The sequence below is a fragment of the Augochlora pura genome, chromosome 11 (assembly GCF_028453695.1).
Source record: "Augochlora pura isolate Apur16 chromosome 11, APUR_v2.2.1, whole genome shotgun sequence".
Classification (NCBI taxonomy): Eukaryota; Metazoa; Arthropoda; class Insecta; order Hymenoptera; family Halictidae; genus Augochlora; species Augochlora pura.
Window position 1 is genome coordinate 6,910,443 of NC_135782.1, and position 19,198 is coordinate 6,929,640.

The following is a 19,198-nucleotide window of genomic DNA, read 5'->3' on the forward strand; positions in this document are numbered from 1 at the left end:
ACAATCTGCACATTCCACAATACTTGTCATCCTCGAACGTCCATTGGATAAAAATTGTAAATTAAAAAATTTACGCTCGCTGTTTAAGCTTTGGTAAAACATGACTCGTCGATAGCTTTGTTAACGTTAATCGTCGACGCCTTCCAAAATCGACTAAAACGTAAGTATCGCCACTTAAAGTGATCACCTAAAAATGTTAGACCATGCTAGCTCGTGTCCCCCGAATTGTTTCAGAATTGCAAATTACCGGAAGGGCGGATCGGAGTAGAAGAAGATGGTCCAGGACATCGAACGTTCGCAGCGCTCGCAGAGGGCAGCCCTGGGACGTAAAATTATGCGAGGCTATTTCTAAGGGTATCATCCAATAGTCCGGAATAACCGATAATCCGGCGCAGCACCGAAATCCCGCTTCGCCGTCGAGCTTCCGCTGTGTAATTGCCCGGCCGAATCCACGAAAATTTACGAACAGGTACTCAGCATTAACGTCTCGCTGTAATGTTACCAGTGTTTAATATCCCGCGATTAAGTCAGCCTATTAAATTAATCATTGCGTCGCGTAAACGATGGCCCCGGCCGAAACCGAACGGACGACGGGGCGCGTTGCGTTTCCGTTTGAAACTTTAATGTTTCGCTTCCTCGACGATCGAATTAACAGATCCGTCGATCCGCGATTATCGAAGACACGAAAACACATTCGCAAAAATTTCGAATTTAGCTTCAACCGGATCGGTTGAATCGAGCGATACTCCATCGGCTTGTGGCAACGCGAGCGAGCCGTTTAATCGGCCGCATAATTTCTCTTCGCCATTTTTCCGACGCGCCCAATCCCAAAATTCATCCGCGGCTATCGAAATTCGCGCGCTTTGCGTGTCGTTCGAGTTGCGAATAAAGATAGACACGGCAGCTCGATAAAAATTGGCTTCGCGATTCCTCGCGGGTAACCCGATATTCGCAGAAATTGATTTACCAACTTCCGGCACGATAACAACGTTTCCCCGGAGCGAATTTTCTTTTCCCCGGTAAAACGGCCTTTCACGGGGAATTAAATACTTAGCCGGGAAACCAGAGCACGATACGCGGCGAAAAGAAAATAAAGACGCGGCCCGCGCTGTCCGTGACTCCGCCCGAACAGAGAATATCCGAAAGAAAATCAAGCGGGGACGTGTCCGGCGCGCGTCGCCGTCGCGCTGTGAAAATATTTTACTATCGCCGCGTGACGTTCGCGCGCACCGACGGAGCTGCTTCGTGGGGCCAGGAGCCGGGCCGGGCCGGGCTCGGGTCGCGCGCGGTTCTGTATTTTCTTGGAGCTCTTACGTTTCCAATAAATTTCGACGAGTCGCGGGAGTCCTTCAGCCGTGAGCCCGTCCCGTCTCTCTCGCTCTCTCTCCCACCGGATTCTCTCTCTCTCTCTCTCTCTTGGTCCCACAGTTTCTCGCTTATCCTAGCGGCGGAGGTTTCTCGTTCTCCGCGGATATGAGAGATCCCGGGTCCTTTGAGTGCTTGTCTTTGACACGGTGATATCCTCTCGGCTCGCGCGACCTCGAGTTTGCGTCTGAATGAGCCCCGGGCAAATAATTAACGGCGGAGAGCGAACCGGAGAGGGAGAGAGAGAGAGAGAGAGAGATAAACAAAGTGGCTGATAGAGAAGAGGAAAGGCGCGCCCGACGAAAACTGGGGAACTGGATGGGTGAGCGCGGAGATCTAAACCACTTGTTTTTGAAACTTTTTAACTCCTGCGCGGTTGTGTTAGACTCGTTGACTTAGTGTTCGGCGAGAGAGAGGCGAGAATTCGCACACTTTGAAACCCTTGGCGTGCCGTTGTTGGTATAGTTGCAGCGATACGAAGTTCTTCGATTGTAACATTTTTCTTGGAGGAAAAGGAACGTGCAGGTTTAACGTGTGCACACGTTTACTGGAATATTTAAATATTAGCGAGAGAAGAGAATTTTGCTAAGGGTTCAAAGGGAGCAGCGATATTTACAGTCGTCTGGTTATTTCTAGAAATCTTCGTCACGAGTCAGACTCTTTGAAGTATGGCAAAGGGTTAGTCCTTCTCCTTCACTTGTGTTTTTTTAACATAATGTGGTCCTGGTTTGTCCAATTGATAGTATCAGAAATTAATATGATAAGAGGCAAATTGTTTAATTTACTAAATGTATGTTAAAGATAAAGGAGGACATATTCACACAATATTCTCTTCACATTTTTCGCATAAAATGAAATCTATACCATTCTTTACTGTTTCTAGATACTTTTGGCAACACAGACAATTTTCGTGACAAATATTGATAAATTTTTACGTTACTTGTCTTTTCATTGATAACAATAAGCACATATACTTCATAAAAGTCATAAAAATGACAGAGTAATATCCTAATACTTGAAAGTATTATAAAATTGACAGGAATGATTAAGGATTAAATCTAATAGCTCCTTTTAATCTAAACAAAAAATACCTCGAATTTTTGTTTAACATTTAAGTCGTCAATTTACTACAAGCCGACTGTAATACGTCTTTTTAAATTTTGACCAGGGTCACGCGCCACCGGTATGAATAAAATAAATAAATTAGAAAAGACAATTCGAACAGAGAAATTAGTCGATAGGGGAGGCAAAGAAAACCGTCGAAATAAAGATAGGAGAAGAGTGACCCAGAGAGAGGAAAATAGAGTAGTCTAGAGAGGGAATAGAAGCGGATTTGAGGATGGTAGCGGAGTCCTCGTTAGCAGCGCGACGTTCGAAGAAGAAAATTAACTCGGTCACCGCGACGGAATGCCGGAATGGATTTTCGTATATGTATACGGCTTTACGGATTTTTGCTACTCGTGGGGTACGCGCGCTCGAAAAAGTTAATGCAACGAGCCCGGCCCGACCCGGTACCCCCGAGCCGGCCCGGTTTCGCCGGCTTTAATCCCCGCGAACCGGGGAAATTGAAACGCGAGGGACACGTCGCTTGGCTCTCTTTTCCCTCCCCTCCTGGCCACTCGATCCTCTCGTCGCTTGAAACCAGCGCCGCGTTATTTTTTCCCCCCGCGTCCGTTGTGTACGCGCGCATAAACCGCGGGTTTCCGTCTAGATTCGGTTCCAAGAGAGCCCCGGGAATGTATTTAATGCTACCACGGTTATTTTTTTCTTTTTCTCCACCCTTGGCACGTGAACGCGGGCGCCCGCGGATTTTACGACGGCTTTTATTGACCGGAAGTTTACTAGCTGTTATAGACGGGCGAAATTAAAGGACGCCCCGTCGCCGCGATAACGTTCCGTAAATTGGTTAATACGTCTCGTGATTTTACGGCCGTTGTTGCCGGTAACCAGTCGCATAAATACGACCTCGTAAAACTATTTCGCTTTTGTACCGCTGATTTTCAGGCTCGTAAAATTCTCGTCGGAGATTCTGATCGGATTACGCCGGTTTCTACAATGGTTCGCCAGAGGATTCGAACACCTTTTGACGTAGAATGGGTGTTTCAAAATTCGATGATTTTTGCGATGGACGATTGGATTATTTTGCAAGAATTTCAATCGGTTAGAGTGCTAGAAAAACAGAAAATTGATGTTCTTAGTTTTTCTTAAGTCTAGAATTAATGTTGAATCATTTTGATAATTTATATGCAATATGAAAATTCCATCGAGACAATTGCCTGGAATTAAATCACAATGACGTGAGTCATATTTTCCTGATTGGGAGCATGTAGAAGTGTTAACATTATTTAAAACATAATTCAAAGCGATTTATAGTAACTTCACGGATCTACTCGTCTTTTTACCATTTTACAATGTAACCCATTAAATTCCCAACTCCATCCTCGTCCAAAAAAATGAAAAAAAAACGCGACGAATTTGCTCCTCTTATAATTTCGATAAACCACATTTTTTGAAATATTTTTCTCAGGCATTGTCGAATCGTTTGGTCGAATTTGAGAGAAGCCGTTCCATTTGAAAAGTTGTTCGAACGCTTCCACGAGCCACAGTATAAAATTCGACGGACACCGCTCTAATTAAAACTGTAGGAACGTTTCACTTTCGGTCCAATTACAATTTCATTTCATATTTCGTTGAAAGCGGCCGCGCGATTCCCGCGAAAATTCTTTCATTCGTCGTCGTTTAGACAGGGGGTGAGAAATGTATCCTGTAGAGTCCAAAAAATTATTTCTAAGCCTCTGAAATGAGAGTTTAAAGGATTTGGACGTTGTTAGATAGATTTAAATGGCGTTCGAAGCGTTTAAATAGCGTTCGAAGGGTTTAAATGGCGTTTGAAGCGTTTAGATGATTTTCGACGCGTTTAGATAATGTTCGACGAATTTCGATGATATTCAATGGTTTTCGATGATATACAACAAATTTCAATGGTGTTCGACGGATTTAAAGTCCGCGGCGTTTGCACGCGAGCGCTCGCGAATTTAATTTCCAGCTGTTGCGTAGAAGATCGCGGGAACGTCTGCGCAGAAATAGGACAGCAATCGGAATGGTTAAGACTCACTTTCTGAGAGTGGCCAGACGCTCTTCCTGCGCTTTAATGTAGCCGTTCAGAGTGTCGATGAGCACCGCCTCCGTTTCCAGTAATTCCTCCATATCCGCCAGCGCGGTGTAGAGCTCGCCGCTGCATCTCGGTAACGCTACCATCGATAAAACCGCCACGGCTATCGTCAACATTCGTCTGCTCTTCATCCTTCCGGTCAACAGGAATTCTGTAATCATAAAAGATGAACCGGTCGTTTAAAAAACGGTATTTATACAGAGAAATCAGTCAGGGACGTTAGGTTCGTTTATATTATTTTAATTTAATGAGGCGAACTTTTGTTTAGCAAAGTAAACTAAAAGCTTAAAGAGAAAGAATCTTCGTAGACATAGTTTATAATAATATCATTGCCTGAAAGAAACGTTTGTTAAGTAATTCAAATTTTTGGAAGAGCGTTGTAGATTATTATTCTCATTTTATACACACGTATCTATTTAAAAGGTTTCTATTTGAATATTTAATTGAATTTCCAATCTGCAACAATTTTCTAGAAATCGACATGATTTAACAGGGCTGGAAGCAATTTTTATTTTGCATAAACCTGTAGTATGTTCACACATTCGAATTAATTTAATTAATTGAACTGAAGCCAAGGAATGTAATATACTTTTGAAATTTATTATACCAATCCTTTGAGAACTAACCAATCTTGAAAGCTAATGCAAAATGAATACCACCGATACGAGAAAGGGTGCGGCGAACACGAAAGTTCTGAGGACAGGCGTCGGCGCGAGTAGAAGAAGCGCCCAGGGAAATTGTTTATAGCATGAAAGCGATCGGTTGCATCGATTAATCGGCCAGCTACACCCGATCGACTCTCGTTCCCTGTCGTTTCCTTTTTCCGGCCCCTCCCGCGGGCGTCCTCGGAAAAGCGACACTAACGAGGATCAAATGAAGATAGATGGCTATCAATTAATCACCGGCCGATGGGAAAAAAAGATTTTCCCGGACTGATTCGGACGACCGTTTTCCTGTGCTGGTCGCGACCGGGGCACGTTCGCCGAATAAAGTATCGACGATTATAGATTTATCGATGGATCCGGCGACAGACGATGCGGGATCTGATTCGGGATAAAAAGATCGGAAAAACCCGGCATGCTGCGGAAAACAGTAATGATCGAAATTTACATGGGACTGATGGATTTGGTATTGGTACTATTCTTATTGTACCTCGCAGATGATGAAATGATCGTAGAAGACGCAATTTTTGCTGATAGTTTTATACGGCTAACGATATTAAAATATTAGGAAAATTCTATCTGTTCTTAAAAAGAAAGAAAACAATACATTTTGTATGCACCTAATATCTATTGTATTATTGTAATAATTTAATATAATCGTATGCCCTGTTGCCAGCATGATAGCGATTTATAAATATCATTTCTGAGAAATATATATCGCAAAAGAAATGACATTAGCGGACATAATTTTCCGGTAGACCTAATAATATACCTATATTGCAATATTACTTCATTTAGTACACGAGACAAACAAAAACAATAAAAATAAAACACATAGAAAATGAATAAAAAGAATTGAAATGAGAATTAAAAGCTAGAGAATCGCAAAGAAATAAAATGAATATTTTGACACGATACAAATGATTCGACGTTGAGAAGATTTGCTACAGGACATGCATAATCGCGTCGCAAAAATGTTCATTCGACACCTGTCGCCAGCGTCTGCGAAAAGATCGTGAAAAATTCACGAACGAGATTCAAAAAATCGTGCGGCGCGCACGTAGCCGACGCCCCTCGGCGGCGAAGAAGTTCCTCGGCAATCGGCGTTCCTCGTCGAATTTTCGCGAAGCTCCAACGCGCGGGAGCGTCTAACAAGGCGAACGAGCGAACTGCTAATAAAAAATGAAAGCTGCGAGCCAGGCTCCGTGGCTCGAAACAGCCCCGGCACGCCGCATCAGCCAAGATTCTCCCCCGTAAATCCTATCCGATCCGATTGTCAAGACTCGCCGTAAATTCCGCAGCCTCGCCGCCGTCGGTGAGATTCTTTCTTGCGGGGGAGTTGATTTTTTTCTCCTAGCCTGCGCGGCGGGTATCCAGTTTCAGGAACGTTGTATTCGACGCGGAAGTTCGATAAAACTTCCGTGATTGCATTAGCATTCGAAGTTTCGTAGCGGCGCGGTCTCTCCGCCTCGCGCGCTGTCCGTCCCTTTTTGAGCCCGGTTCCGCGCAACTTCCCGATAAAACTTGCCTCGCCTCGCCTCGCCCGGGATCTTGCTACCCCCCTCGCCGATTAAAAGGTACCTGGGCCATTTAATCGGAGCCCGGGACGCAAACGTCGCGGCGTTGGACACGCGAATCGAACGTACAAAATACCGGGGCTACTGCTACCGTATCTCCCTTCGACGAACTTCGCTTCCCATTCAATGCGGAGGGATCACACGCGAAACTACGTAACGCCGTCCGATTCCCTCGGAACTTCTCCTATCGGCTGCGGAACCATTTCATTTTATAATGATTCTCACTCGCAGCATCTCTTAAAAGTTACTGTCGCGTGTTGGGACATTTAGAAAATTGTTTGGATCTTTAAAAGGATTTCGATCTGAAAGATCTTAAAAAAGCACTCGATTCTACAAACACGGGGTATTTCAAAGATGTCAGAAAAATACCGAGACGTTTCTCCTTTTTGTTTTTACTATAAACATTTAAAAATCGTCGTTCATTTTCTTGGGAAAGAATGAGATTTTCTGAACGTTTCAATTGTTCGGCTGAGTGTACAATTGACGATAATAGCGCACGTTACGTTACACGAATGTATACACTACGTTAAATAAATATCTTAAATGTTCTTTACAGTAACCAACAACACTTGATCTTCTTAATTGCAGTCTAAATGGACAGCTGAGATTCTTTCGATTCAAACGAGTCCAAACACGACGTAGTTCCGATTACATTAAACTAACCTCATAATAATTCATAATAAATTAAAAACAATAACCTTATCCAGAATCATGGTCCAATCTACGTCATTTCTGTACTCGTTTTAATTAGGAGAGTCTTAGCTATCCATTAACGATGCGAACGTAAGACTAACATGAGAGTCGCTAAAAAAATGATATTTCCTTCCTAGCACCATTACATTCTACTTTGAGAAATTCTAGTCGGCAAAGGGTTAAAGTACGACGCCTCTGTTTTGATAGTCAGAGGGTAAGGGGAGAGCGGATAAAGCGATAAAGTGTGAGCCACTCGATGTCAGTCAAGGCCCACGGTATCGGCAGCCCGATCTTCTGAAAAACAATCGCAAAAAGAATTCGATCGCAAAGTTATCGCAGCAGGTATCGGCTACCGTGCACACGCACGCTTTACACAGCGCGCCCGGGAACACCTATATCGAAAGGGGGGGGGCGAGGTGTATCGGGTACGGTGCAGGCGAGTGTAAAATAATGGTGCGATGCCCCGGATCCTTAAGGGAAAAATAAAACTCGATCCGTTCCAATATATGGAACATGCTCCGAGTTATGGCCAACACCTTCGAGTATCTTCGTGAATCACTTTTACGCCGACCGTGAATCATTTTTCTTTCGACTTCGCGGCTATCTGATCTCGAATTAACCGTCGCGTGACGGCAGGCTTTTTACGGCCACCCCCGCCCCCTTTCTCTTTTATTATTTTATTGTTACGGTGACGTACGAGTCCTGGCGGAACCGTCGATAAACGTCGCGCGAATATAAAACAGGAACCTTTTGGGGGGAAAATCTTGTAAATCAAGATGCTGTAACGGTGATCGACGCTAACAGTAGCATTATTGCTGTATGCTTTCGTTACTGAAATGTTTCAATTAAAACAATGCAAATCCTTTGCAAGATAATAAGACAATTTACAGATTTCATGCATTTATGACAAAAGAGAGTAAATGGAGCTTTTATTTTCTTATTTGATAAATACAATCTTAGAGGAATATTGACAAATAATAAGTTAACGATTCGTGGAATTATTTCAACGATTTTAAAATTAAATATGTAATAAAATTATTATTTACAAATGAAATGATAATTTAATCTACTATTCGTTACTTATTATTTAAAATAAAATTTATAGCAAGCACCGAAAATGGTTGAACGGCATTCAGGGGTTAAGATCGACCCAGCCACGGGTGCGGGCGATGGCAGTGGACGTTTCCGTCCGTCTCCACGTGCAAACTTCGTCGAATCGGGGGGGAGGATTTAAGTTCGGGGAGCCGGGCGACTTACACCTGCCCGACGGACGATTTATTCCGTCACGCCGTCCGATCGGGAACTTCCGTCGAGTCGTTCCACTCGAGCCGCTCACCCCTTTCGCCGTCTTTGTTCCCGTTTCACGGCCACTCGAAAGTTCGAAAGCGATCGGTCGAGCGCGAGGAAGCACCTCGCGAGAGCTTCCGTCAAAGAGAGCCGAAACTGGAAGCCGGAGCCGGAGTCCGGAGCTTGAGCCCCGAGTGCCTGGGCAACAAATTATAAATGTCGATCGGTAGGGGGAGGAGGGAGGAGGGGTTGGGAAGAACGATCGATTTTTTTTCGGGGAGTTTCGAAACCGTTCTGGACGACCCTCGATAACTTTTCATCTCTATGGAGACGCCTTGATGGCGGAGGACACTGATCGGGAAAACTCGGCTTTCATTCGGCTGCATAAATGTAGGAAATAAATAGAAGTTTCAGAATACGCGGAATTCGTTAAAAATTTGATTTCAGGAAATGTGTCGGAGAAATAGTAACGAAATTAGGTTTACTACTGATGATTGGTTTACAATTGGATAGAGAAGGAAGGAAAAAACTTTAACTCTTTGGAATGATTTTGTTGGAAATAATCTTTTGGGGACGCGTTTTAAAGAATAATGTTTAAGGAATAATTTTTAAAGAATAATTTTTAAGGAATAATATTTAAGGAAGAATATTTAAGGAATAATTTGTAAGGAATGATTTTTAGAGGATCGTTTTCACAAAGCAATGTCTAAAGAACAATTTTTTAACCTTTTTCAACCCCTTGCATCTTTCCATCTTTCACCCCTTACCACGATTATCCAGCATCAAAACCAAAATACCACATCGAAAATATTTCCCTCTCCGCAAATATATGCGTTGTACTAAAATTACCATCTCATTCAAGAAAGATAAATACCGCCCCAAACTATTTGTTTCCCGATCTCCGGAGAAATTCGACTCGTGCTCTCAACAGCCCTAGATTCCATCCCCCGGTGGACAACCGGTCGACATTCGCAATATAAAAAGCAATATATTTTGACCCCCGAAGAAGTATCCCGTTTCAATTTCCATTTACGATTTCGTCTCCCCCCGCATCAGTCGTCGAATCGCAAAATCGGCTTGAAAATATTTCACCGTGGCGAGCGAAGAAGAAAGAGAAGGCAGAAACAAACGGAGCAACAGAAAACGAAGGAAAAACGGAAGCACGGGGAGGACAGGAATCATGGCTCCTGCCATTGTCCGTTCGAAAGGGAAAGAGGGTGGAAAGAAGGGGCCGAGGTTGGAGCAGGGGACGTGGGAGGCCGAGAGGACCCTTTAACATTTTACGAACTTTCGGAAACGGCTCTTCTTCGGTCTCAATGGTCCTTCTTTAAGCTTTTTCATCCGAGAAAAAGCGGGAGGGAACGATCCTGACGCCGGGCGAACGAGACACGTTCCCCGGGAACAAAGGCGTCGCGAGGCGTCGCTCGATGCGAAAAATGCGTTCTCGCGGAGCGATCCGAAACGGATCCCGGTTCCAGCCTCTCCGCCAGGCCGTACACGAGGCCCCGCGCGTTCCGCTCCCGTGGCTAATTTAATCATTTCGCCGTAATTCGCCGCGGCTGACCGCACTTTGACCAACACTCGTTCCACTTATCCCCGTGTCCATCTAATCCTGCGGCCGGGCCGCTCTGTCGCGACACACGATTAAAATCGCACGCTAATCACGTTCCGGACTGCATTGCCGCCACCGAATTCGCGCTGCATTCGAGCCTGGTTAGAGTCGACCCTTTCATGTCCGCGGTCCAGTATATCGGTCACGATCGTTGTGAATATATTCAGATTATGACACATGCGACACTCAATTTACGCGGAACTTTTTCGCGTGAGTATTTTCGAGTATTTAAGAGCGAAAGGGGCGGTGCCAAACCAAAAGAAGGCGGCGCCAAACAAACAAAAGGTGGAGCCAATTATACCAAGGCGAGGTATATCCTAAGAGACGGAGTCATTACCCAAGGACCGGGGTCATAATCCAAGAGCCGGGGTCATAACACAAAGGGGCGGGGCCATAATCCAAGGGGGCGTGGTCAACCCCAAAATATCGTTTTTCATACATTGTAACAGGTCAACGCACTAATTGAGTGAGTTTTTTTATTAATAACGTTTCTGACATTTCTCAAACATACAAATTTTGTATGTTCTTTAACAGAGAATAATTCTTGGAGAATCTTTCGCTGAATTCTTCTTTGGATTCTGAAGTTGGCTGAATTAATTATCCGGTTCCTTCGATGCAGACTGAATTTCTCTCAATTTCTGCAATTTATTCTCTTTCGTCCTTTCGTGGTACTTTGCCTGCGTGTTGGTTATACATGGGTGACACTATTTATAGACAAGATTTAGGCTCTAACTAGTTCATGTTATAAAGTATTAGAGTATGTTAATTGCATTAGCATTCGTAGCATGTATAAGGATTGTAATATTACTTTGGCTGATCCTCGCTTTTTAATTTCAGCTTTGGTTTCTTCAAATTTAGGTTTGAAAGCATCGAGGTTTGCTATTCGATTGTCACCGTGTTCATCCCTTTCACTGTATATAACATATACTAATATAACATAATAACATATACTAATTTTAATTATTATTTATTGTATGTAACGTATCCGTGATATAAGAATATTATTAATCATCTGCAGTCAAAGCCATTTTAACTTCGGACATTTCTTTTAATCTTACACGATTTATTTCAAGTCAAGCACGTGGCATTGAGCTTAGTAGTTGAAGAACCATTTGAATTTTTAATGATATTTTAAGTAAAACAGAATTTGATGGCTTAAAAATGATTTTGAAACGTGATCTAGCTTATTTCCAATGCCGCTGCATAGTCGCCACTCGACCGCAAGATATTCATTTCTTCAGAATCGAAAGAAAATTAGTAAACGCAGCCGAAGAGGAAATAAAAATCGCCTCATCCTACTACAAGAACAAAGCAGCGTGAACACTAGATTTGCAGAGTATTAAAAGGAGATTATTCTGATATTATTATTAACGATTTATTCTGATTTTAAACGAGCGTTGTTTTAATACATGCCGGAAGTAATATATATATGTTGAATAAATAAGCCATCATTGTATCTTTAAAATCTGAATAATAGTACATTAACATAACCTTAACAACTCAGTAACCCGCCATTTTGACGGATTCCGTAAATCTAGCGTTAACCAACGGCGCTGTGAAAAAAAAATGGCACTGAAGAGGACTGACACGAAGCCACCGGTAAAAATCATCGCAAAGCATTTGAAAGGGCTGCGTAAGTCCAAGCGTGCAAACGAGCCTGATCACGGTCACATATTAAATTAGTTCTCCCAGTCGCCGGTCGAAAAACTCGAAGAACCGGAGGTGTCGAGCCGCGCCAAGGTGGGAGCAGGTTGAAAGACGGCCAGCCTCGGAAATCTCGGTGAAAGAACGGCGTTAATTAAGCGCCACCCGGAAGAATGGCCGCTCGAGGAGACCACGAGGCGGCGAATTAAGGTGTAAAGGAGAGAGAGAAGCCGGCCGCGGAAAAGGGACTCGGAAAGAAAAAGCGGAAGGAGCGCGAACCGTTGAAGAATAGGACAGGGGCACCGGCGAGAGGGTTAAAGGGGGGTGTTAAAAGGGGGGCGCGCTGCCTCTCTTTGCTCTCTCTCTCTCTCTCTCTCTCTCTTTCTCTCTACGGCGGAGGTAAAAAGAGCAACGAGGGTTGGTCGCTTTCGGTCACCGGCCACTTCTCCACTTCCTTTTTCAGCTCTCGGCGAGCGAGAACCCCCGCCGCGTCGCCGCTTCGGTGAACCGGGACGGAATGCGCCGACGATTGTTACCGATTCCTCCACGCAGCTACCTGTTCCTTTATTGTTTTATTACTACGGCCCCGGACCGTGCGCGGAGACACGCGTGTCTGTCGGCGTTTCGTTCGGTATAGTGTCGACGAACGGGAAATAAAACGGCCACCCGCTTCTGGAATGTTTCTGGGATGCATCCCTGTATTTTTATCGAAACATTTTTATTCGGCGATGTTTGTTGTACGGTGACTCGCGGGACTGCCTTGCGTACCAGGATGAATTTTATTCGATTTTATTGATTTTTTCACTGCTGGTACAATTTCAGAAAATTAAGCTTTGGAAACTATTTTTAGGGAATGATTTTTAGAGAACGATATTTTAGGAACCGTTTTTAAGAAATGATTGGTTTGGAATATTTTTTAGACGATCATTTTTAGGAAACGATTCTTAAGTAATCATTTCAGGGGATCAGTTTTAAGAGTTACTTTTGCGGAACGATTTTTGTGGAACCATTTTAGGAATCGATTTTTAGGCAAACGTTTTTAAAGAACCATTTTTAGCAAACTATTTGTTCGGAATAATTATCGTGGAGCAACTGTGAAGAGGGTTATTAAGGAACTATGTTCAAAGAATAATTTTTTAAATTAGTATAAAACATAAAATAAAATTATAATATAAATTAGTATAGAATTATTGAACTTACAAAGTTACACGTATTTGAAACTCATTACACAAATGTGTTTCATTGGACATAGAATAAAAGTTGTAAAAATATCATGAAACATATGCTTGTTATTTTCATAATATAAAATTACTGTTCTCATTGCAACGTAAAACTAGCGTTAATTAATCACGTTCACAGGGAAGATAAACAGAAAGAGAAAAAGAGGTAGAGAGAGAGAGAGAGAGATCTTTTGTTCGTTGCAGTAAAATCGGAATTTCTGAATTTGTGACATCCGAGAACCGTGGCGGCATTACTGTCACTCGTTTACGCATTTCCCGCGAAATAATTCCTTTGCGACCGCCGTTTTTCGTTGCAACCGTTGTTTATTCGTATTTTCAGTCGACGGATTTCTAGGCGGAAGGGAGCACGCCGCCGCGCGCACAAAGAGACAGTCCCTCTCCTCCTCTGTTTTCCAGAGCGAGACCCCTTGTTCGCTGTTTTTCGTTTCCATCGATGGAAACGGAGACCGCCGCCGTGCTAGGAACACCGCTCGTTCACAGTCGAACGAGTGACCCTTTCAGAGGCGAAACGGGACCGGTACACGCCACTACCAACTGGCGTGGGCTCGCGTTTCCGAAAGTTTCCACTCAATATTTTGACGCGCGGCGGCGGCGGCGGCGGAATCGTTCTGCCTCGATTTTATTCGGTCGCTTTTCCCCCCCGTGATTTAATTCGCGCGAATTATTTTCCGGTCGCGGAGCGCGCGACAAACCAAAACGCCCGACAAATGAGGAATCTCTGCGCGAGCACGGCGCGTGGCTATCAAAAATTTCACGGGTACCTGCGCCCGGTTACGAAAAAACGACAATTTATTTAATTCCACGCTGCTCGGTAAATACGATGATATTTTAATTATGCTTGGCGCTTTTGTGGAACGCAATTGCCGGGGAACAATTTTCATTTACATGTTGTTGTAGTCAAATTGGCCTTTTGTGGATGGTGCCAAGGAAATTTGATTTGCAGTACGCTGTAAAAAGGTTGGATGTATTTGCGGATGTTTAAGATGATCAATTTTAGATATATTTTTATTCGTTGGATCGACTTTAAGATCTTTTCAAAAATATGGCTTCCGGAACTGATTTCTTAAGTATCGTTACGTGAAAATTGTTCTGTAAAAGTTGATCTTTAATATATACATACTTAAAAATCATTCGTAAAAAATCGTCATCGAAGAATAATTCTTTAAAAATCCTTCATTTAGGAATCAGGGTAAAGGTCTAATGACTAAGAATTTTATGACAAAGCTATTCGAAATGCGAATGAATAATCGCAGGTGATATAAACAACGACGCTGTTACATTATCTTTTCTCAGAGGCATTAAAAATGAAAATCAATTTCTATTTAACTCCGCTTTGTTGCCATCAAGGCGGAGCATTTTTGTTTCGCACAAGGATGCACGGTGTACTAATTATTTTACACTGCATACTAACTCGACATACCATAAAATTAATTTCGCTGTTTCCACGTAAAGCACGACACTGCGAACTTCCTCTCTCTTGCGACAACAAAAATAATATTTAAAAAAAAAATATATATACCTCCGCAACGTCGCCTTCGCGTTCGTCATTTTAACGAAGCTCCCTTTCTCTCCGCGCGCAAGAGAAAATAATGTTTCTCGCGTTGACCACCGCGCGCGCGCGCGCCTTGGCTTCGGATTTCCATTTCGTAATTCCCAGCGATGAAACGAGTTTTCTCCGGGAGCGATGATCCAGGTTGAATCCGAGCGGGATAGACGAGATCTCGGAAAAATGATCTTAATGGAAGGCGTACTCGTGCGCCGTGCAACAACGGCGGATTACTTATTCCCTGAAAGGAGCTTCTTCCTAACTCTTTCTACCTGGATTCCTAACAATCCTCCTCTACAATCCCATTATTCCTTTGTAACCGATTCCATTTAAAAAATTTCCCGGTCGGGGCTCTTTTTGATCTCGCCCCTGTGCCCCCCCTCTACCCGGCACACCCCCGCTCGCCTCCTATTAATTCGCAACAAATCCGCGGACGAGGGAAAAACGTTTCTCGGCCAACGGCAGCAATCTTCTATTAAACTTCGTCAAACAGAATCAGGCTGACGCTCGTAAAGGAGCCGGGGAAAAAACGGAGAGGAAACACGAGACCGGGACATCTTGCGCGGCGATCGAAAGAGAGACAGTGCAGAAATGAGTGTCGGAGAGAGACAGACGGACAGAAAAAAAGAGTGAGAGAGAAAGAGAGAAGAGGTCGCCCCTTAACAAACTGCCCCCGCAGTGAAAATTTCACGTGAAAGTTTCGCGGGCTCTCCCTGAATTTTCGCTTTCTCGTCTCGTCCCTCGCTCATTCTCTCTCCCCTCGCTCATTCTCTCTCTCCCCCCCATCCTCTTCTTTCTTCTTCTCCGGCCGTTCTCCTTTTTTTTCCTCTATTTGCCCTTTCTTTTTTTCGCTTCAAACTACTTGCTGCCCGTGAATTGTTAACGCGACAAAGAGATTAAGTGCACGGACGCTTAGCCCGCAGTCAATTTAAATGTTTCTCCTCCTCGCGATTTAATTTTCTCCCTTTGGCCGGGACGGCCGCCATTCTTCCTCCCCCGATGGCCGTCCCTTGTCTTTCGTCTTTTCCCGAACGCTTTGTGAATTTTACCCTGGGCCCTCGGCTCCCGCGCCCGCGCGCGGCAAATAAGAGGATCCGGCCTTTGTTCCCTGGAACCGGGGGTTTTCGTACGTGGTATTTAGACCGCGGCTGCCTCTCGCGCAAAAGAAAAATTGTCTAAGTCAATTTTAAGCGGCCGAAGTTACGGAGCCGGGCCGCCACACGCTCGCGAGTAACGTAATAATGTTCTTAAACGTTGTAGTTGCTACGCGGACCGCGAAACGCGGTTTCCCGTATTCTTTTCGGAGGCCGGCTCCGCTTCCGGGATTTTATTCCGTGCTGCTTCTTCTGTCCTGTCTCGCTGTTGGTAGATTTTCTGGCGGCGGCCGTCTGGAATTTCTATAAAGGGAATTATTACCGAAAGTCGGCGGAAGGAGTCAGTAAGGGTGACTGTAAAAAGGTCGCCGTCGTAAAATAGCACTGAAACCGAGGCGCTGGACGGCCGCATCAAAGTTACGGAAAAGTTTACACAGTTTCACGGACTGACAGATCGGATCTACGAAATCGTCGGACTTTAAAATCTGTTTTTATTATTTCTAGCGGTAAATATATAAAATAGCAAGAATATCGGACGTTGCGGAAGATAGTCTACGTACATCGAAAAAGGGTTAAGACTCGAGGGTCAGACTCGTTATGGAGATTTCTAATAATAAGCTGTTAAATATGAATGCTCATCCGTTCTTTTAATTAGGGATAAAATTTTATTCTCTTGTTACTAATATTTAAACATTCAAGTAGATGTAAGCACACGATAAGTATATAATTTTATTTTCCTTCTAAGAAATTAGTACGATCGAACAAATTTTAATCTATTACTTGTAAAGAAAATGGTACGGCAAGGGGTTAAAGGGACTGCAACCTTTGGCACTAGATTTTATTTTTAATTATTTCCTTTTTAACTGGAAATAAGAATAATAAGTTTAAAATTCGATACGCGTAGAATACAGAATTTTATTTTCCATTGCCAGGAAAATAATGCTATAATCTTACTAGTATTAATATTACGACTTTATCGTTAAAATTGATTAATAAAAAATTGTAAGATATTTATTATATGCTATAGCCATAATAACTTATTTTAATCGTAGCTAAATTTCCTCATATAGCGTCTTCGCTGAGGAGTTCATTAATTTTCGATATATGCAGACTATGCCTAGACAGTCTAACATTTCGGCTATTAATTTAGACAAAAACTTGTCGCCGAAAATAACGAGAATTAACCGTAAAATTCGACGATAAAATTCGCCTTGACCACAGCCAACTAAATTGCTTTCTCCCCAAATCGGTTTTCGATGCCGAAATTTTGGTAATTCATTTAGACGAGAATACCGGCGGCACGGGAAGCAACAAAAATTTAAAATAGAACGATCGAAGTCGCCGTGAAATTGCCGGACTTAATTCCGGTCGAACGAGACGTCCTTAAACCGTCCACTAAGAAACCATCCCGGCGACGATATCATCTCGTTGGCGGAAGCGTCTCGAATAAACGTTTAGGGTATGCAGGCGAGTTTCACGGTTGCGGGACAAAGTCTGCGCGCGGCGGATACCGAGGGGGGGAGGACCGAAGCGCTGGAAGAAGCGGCCGCGAAATAAACCGGGGGATAAGAATAAAGGGAAAGACGAAAGCCTCGAGGATCCGGGGTGGGTAGCGCGTTAAATAAAAACGAAAGCAAAATTGAAGCCGTTCCGCGACTCGTTCGGATCCACCGCGGAACGAGCTCGCTCGCGGGATATATCCGGTTGCGCAGGTAAAAAAGTTGTTCGACGGGCGGGGGTGGATAGCTGAACGCGTTCGCTCCCGGCAAAAAGTCTCGCCGCCGAAGAAAACATATTTTCAGGATGGTTGGCAATTATTTCACGCGAGCTCTCGCGCGCGGCCCCGGGTAGGCGGTTTAGATCCGTAGCGGGAGGGGGTGGGGGGTGGGCCCCGGGTAACCGTCGCGGAAAAACGGCCGGGAGACGGTAAAAAAGTTAGGGAAGTCGAGGTTAACGAGTTCGAACAAGCGGAATTGGATGACACGGGGAACGACGGACGAAGAAAACCGGAGGAAAACATAAGGGGAGGGGGATGAACGATAGAGGGTAGCAGAGAGAGAGAGAGAGAGAGAGAGAGAGAGAGAGAGAGAGAGAGAGAAGGAGCGGAGGATCATCCGTCCTGAATTAAATTGGCCGCGGGCAAAATGCTCGTGAAACCGTGAAATTACCATTTTGAAGCTCGCGCCCGATTTCAAAGCCGTCTTTTTACACGATCTGACAGCGGTTCCCCTATTGGTGACATTCGTGTCTTTTCTATTATCGTCGTCCTGCATCACCGGCTCGATCCACGGCGTCTATAGTCTACGCCTGACCCGGAATTCAGTTTTTCTTGTATCCGATGCCGTGGAGAATGAACCTTCTTCCCTTCAGATTCTGTCGGGCAAACATAATATCCTGCAGGTTTAGCAGGTAATATGGGAAATGTTGCTGTGCACCGTCTACGGGTTACTTTGTTACCGGGGGTTTTAATCGAAAATGTTTAGACGGGCAAACGAGATATTAAAAAGGCCGAGATTAACGCAGACGAGGTCGTAGCAGACGCTCGATTACACCGCCAGTTTGACTGTTTTTTAATCCTCGGTGTTTTGAGATTTCTATTGTCGATTCGATTCGTCTATCTTTTACATTTTACAGCTATTTCGATGAGGATTGACTCAAGCATGTATCGTATTATAACACTGGGGGATCAGAATGAAATTAAAGTATATTTAATGTAAATTATATCAATAATATAAATGGGAAAGTAATTGATTGCAGATATTATGTATTTATGGCAAAAATAGACCAATTAAAACAGTGGAAAGATTAAGAAAAAGAAACTAAGAATATTGCTACACTAATTTCAGCTTGTCAAAATTATTAAAAGAAGAAGTTGTATTGTACTTGATACTTGTATTTTCCAATTGATGTATATCATTCTCATTTTGCGTAAAAATTCACCGTCTAAATAATCCTCCTTTACAATTAAAAGAATTCGCTGCTTCCTCAAAGCATTCGAAGCGTGTTCACACGGTGCTCGCGAAGCGGAATAAATTCGTCGAAGTGTTACAAACCTCATGGTCTGTAAATGTTTCGCTCGAGAAGCTGGTGTCTGAGCCAGTTAAAAGAAAAATCCGGGAAGCCGTAGGCAGCCAATCCAATAGAATGAGAATCGCCGAGCGTTTCGTTATCCCTCGGTAACAGATTACGCGAAATCTTATCAAAGGATTGACGTTTCGGATTATCAGAATAATAAAGTGTACACTGGATTACGGGTTTTGTTTCATAATAAAGTGGTAATAAGCTTTATGATCAGGACGAGTCCG

The 19,198-nt window shown here is 43.6% G+C and overlaps 1 protein-coding gene across 1 annotated transcript in view; it reads right to left on the reverse strand.

Annotated features, from left to right (window-relative positions):
• Ph4alphaefb (prolyl 4-hydroxylase subunit alpha-1) overlaps positions 1 to 19,198 on the reverse strand; it is a 375,522-nt gene that overhangs the window by 55,541 nt on the left and 300,783 nt on the right. Inside the window, exon 5 of the mRNA XM_078193790.1 lies at positions 4,481 to 4,688. Coding sequence (XP_078049916.1) covers positions 4,481 to 4,668 — 188 coding nt within the window. The 5' untranslated portion in view covers positions 4,669 to 4,688. The remainder of the gene's footprint in view (positions 1 to 4,480; positions 4,689 to 19,198) is intronic.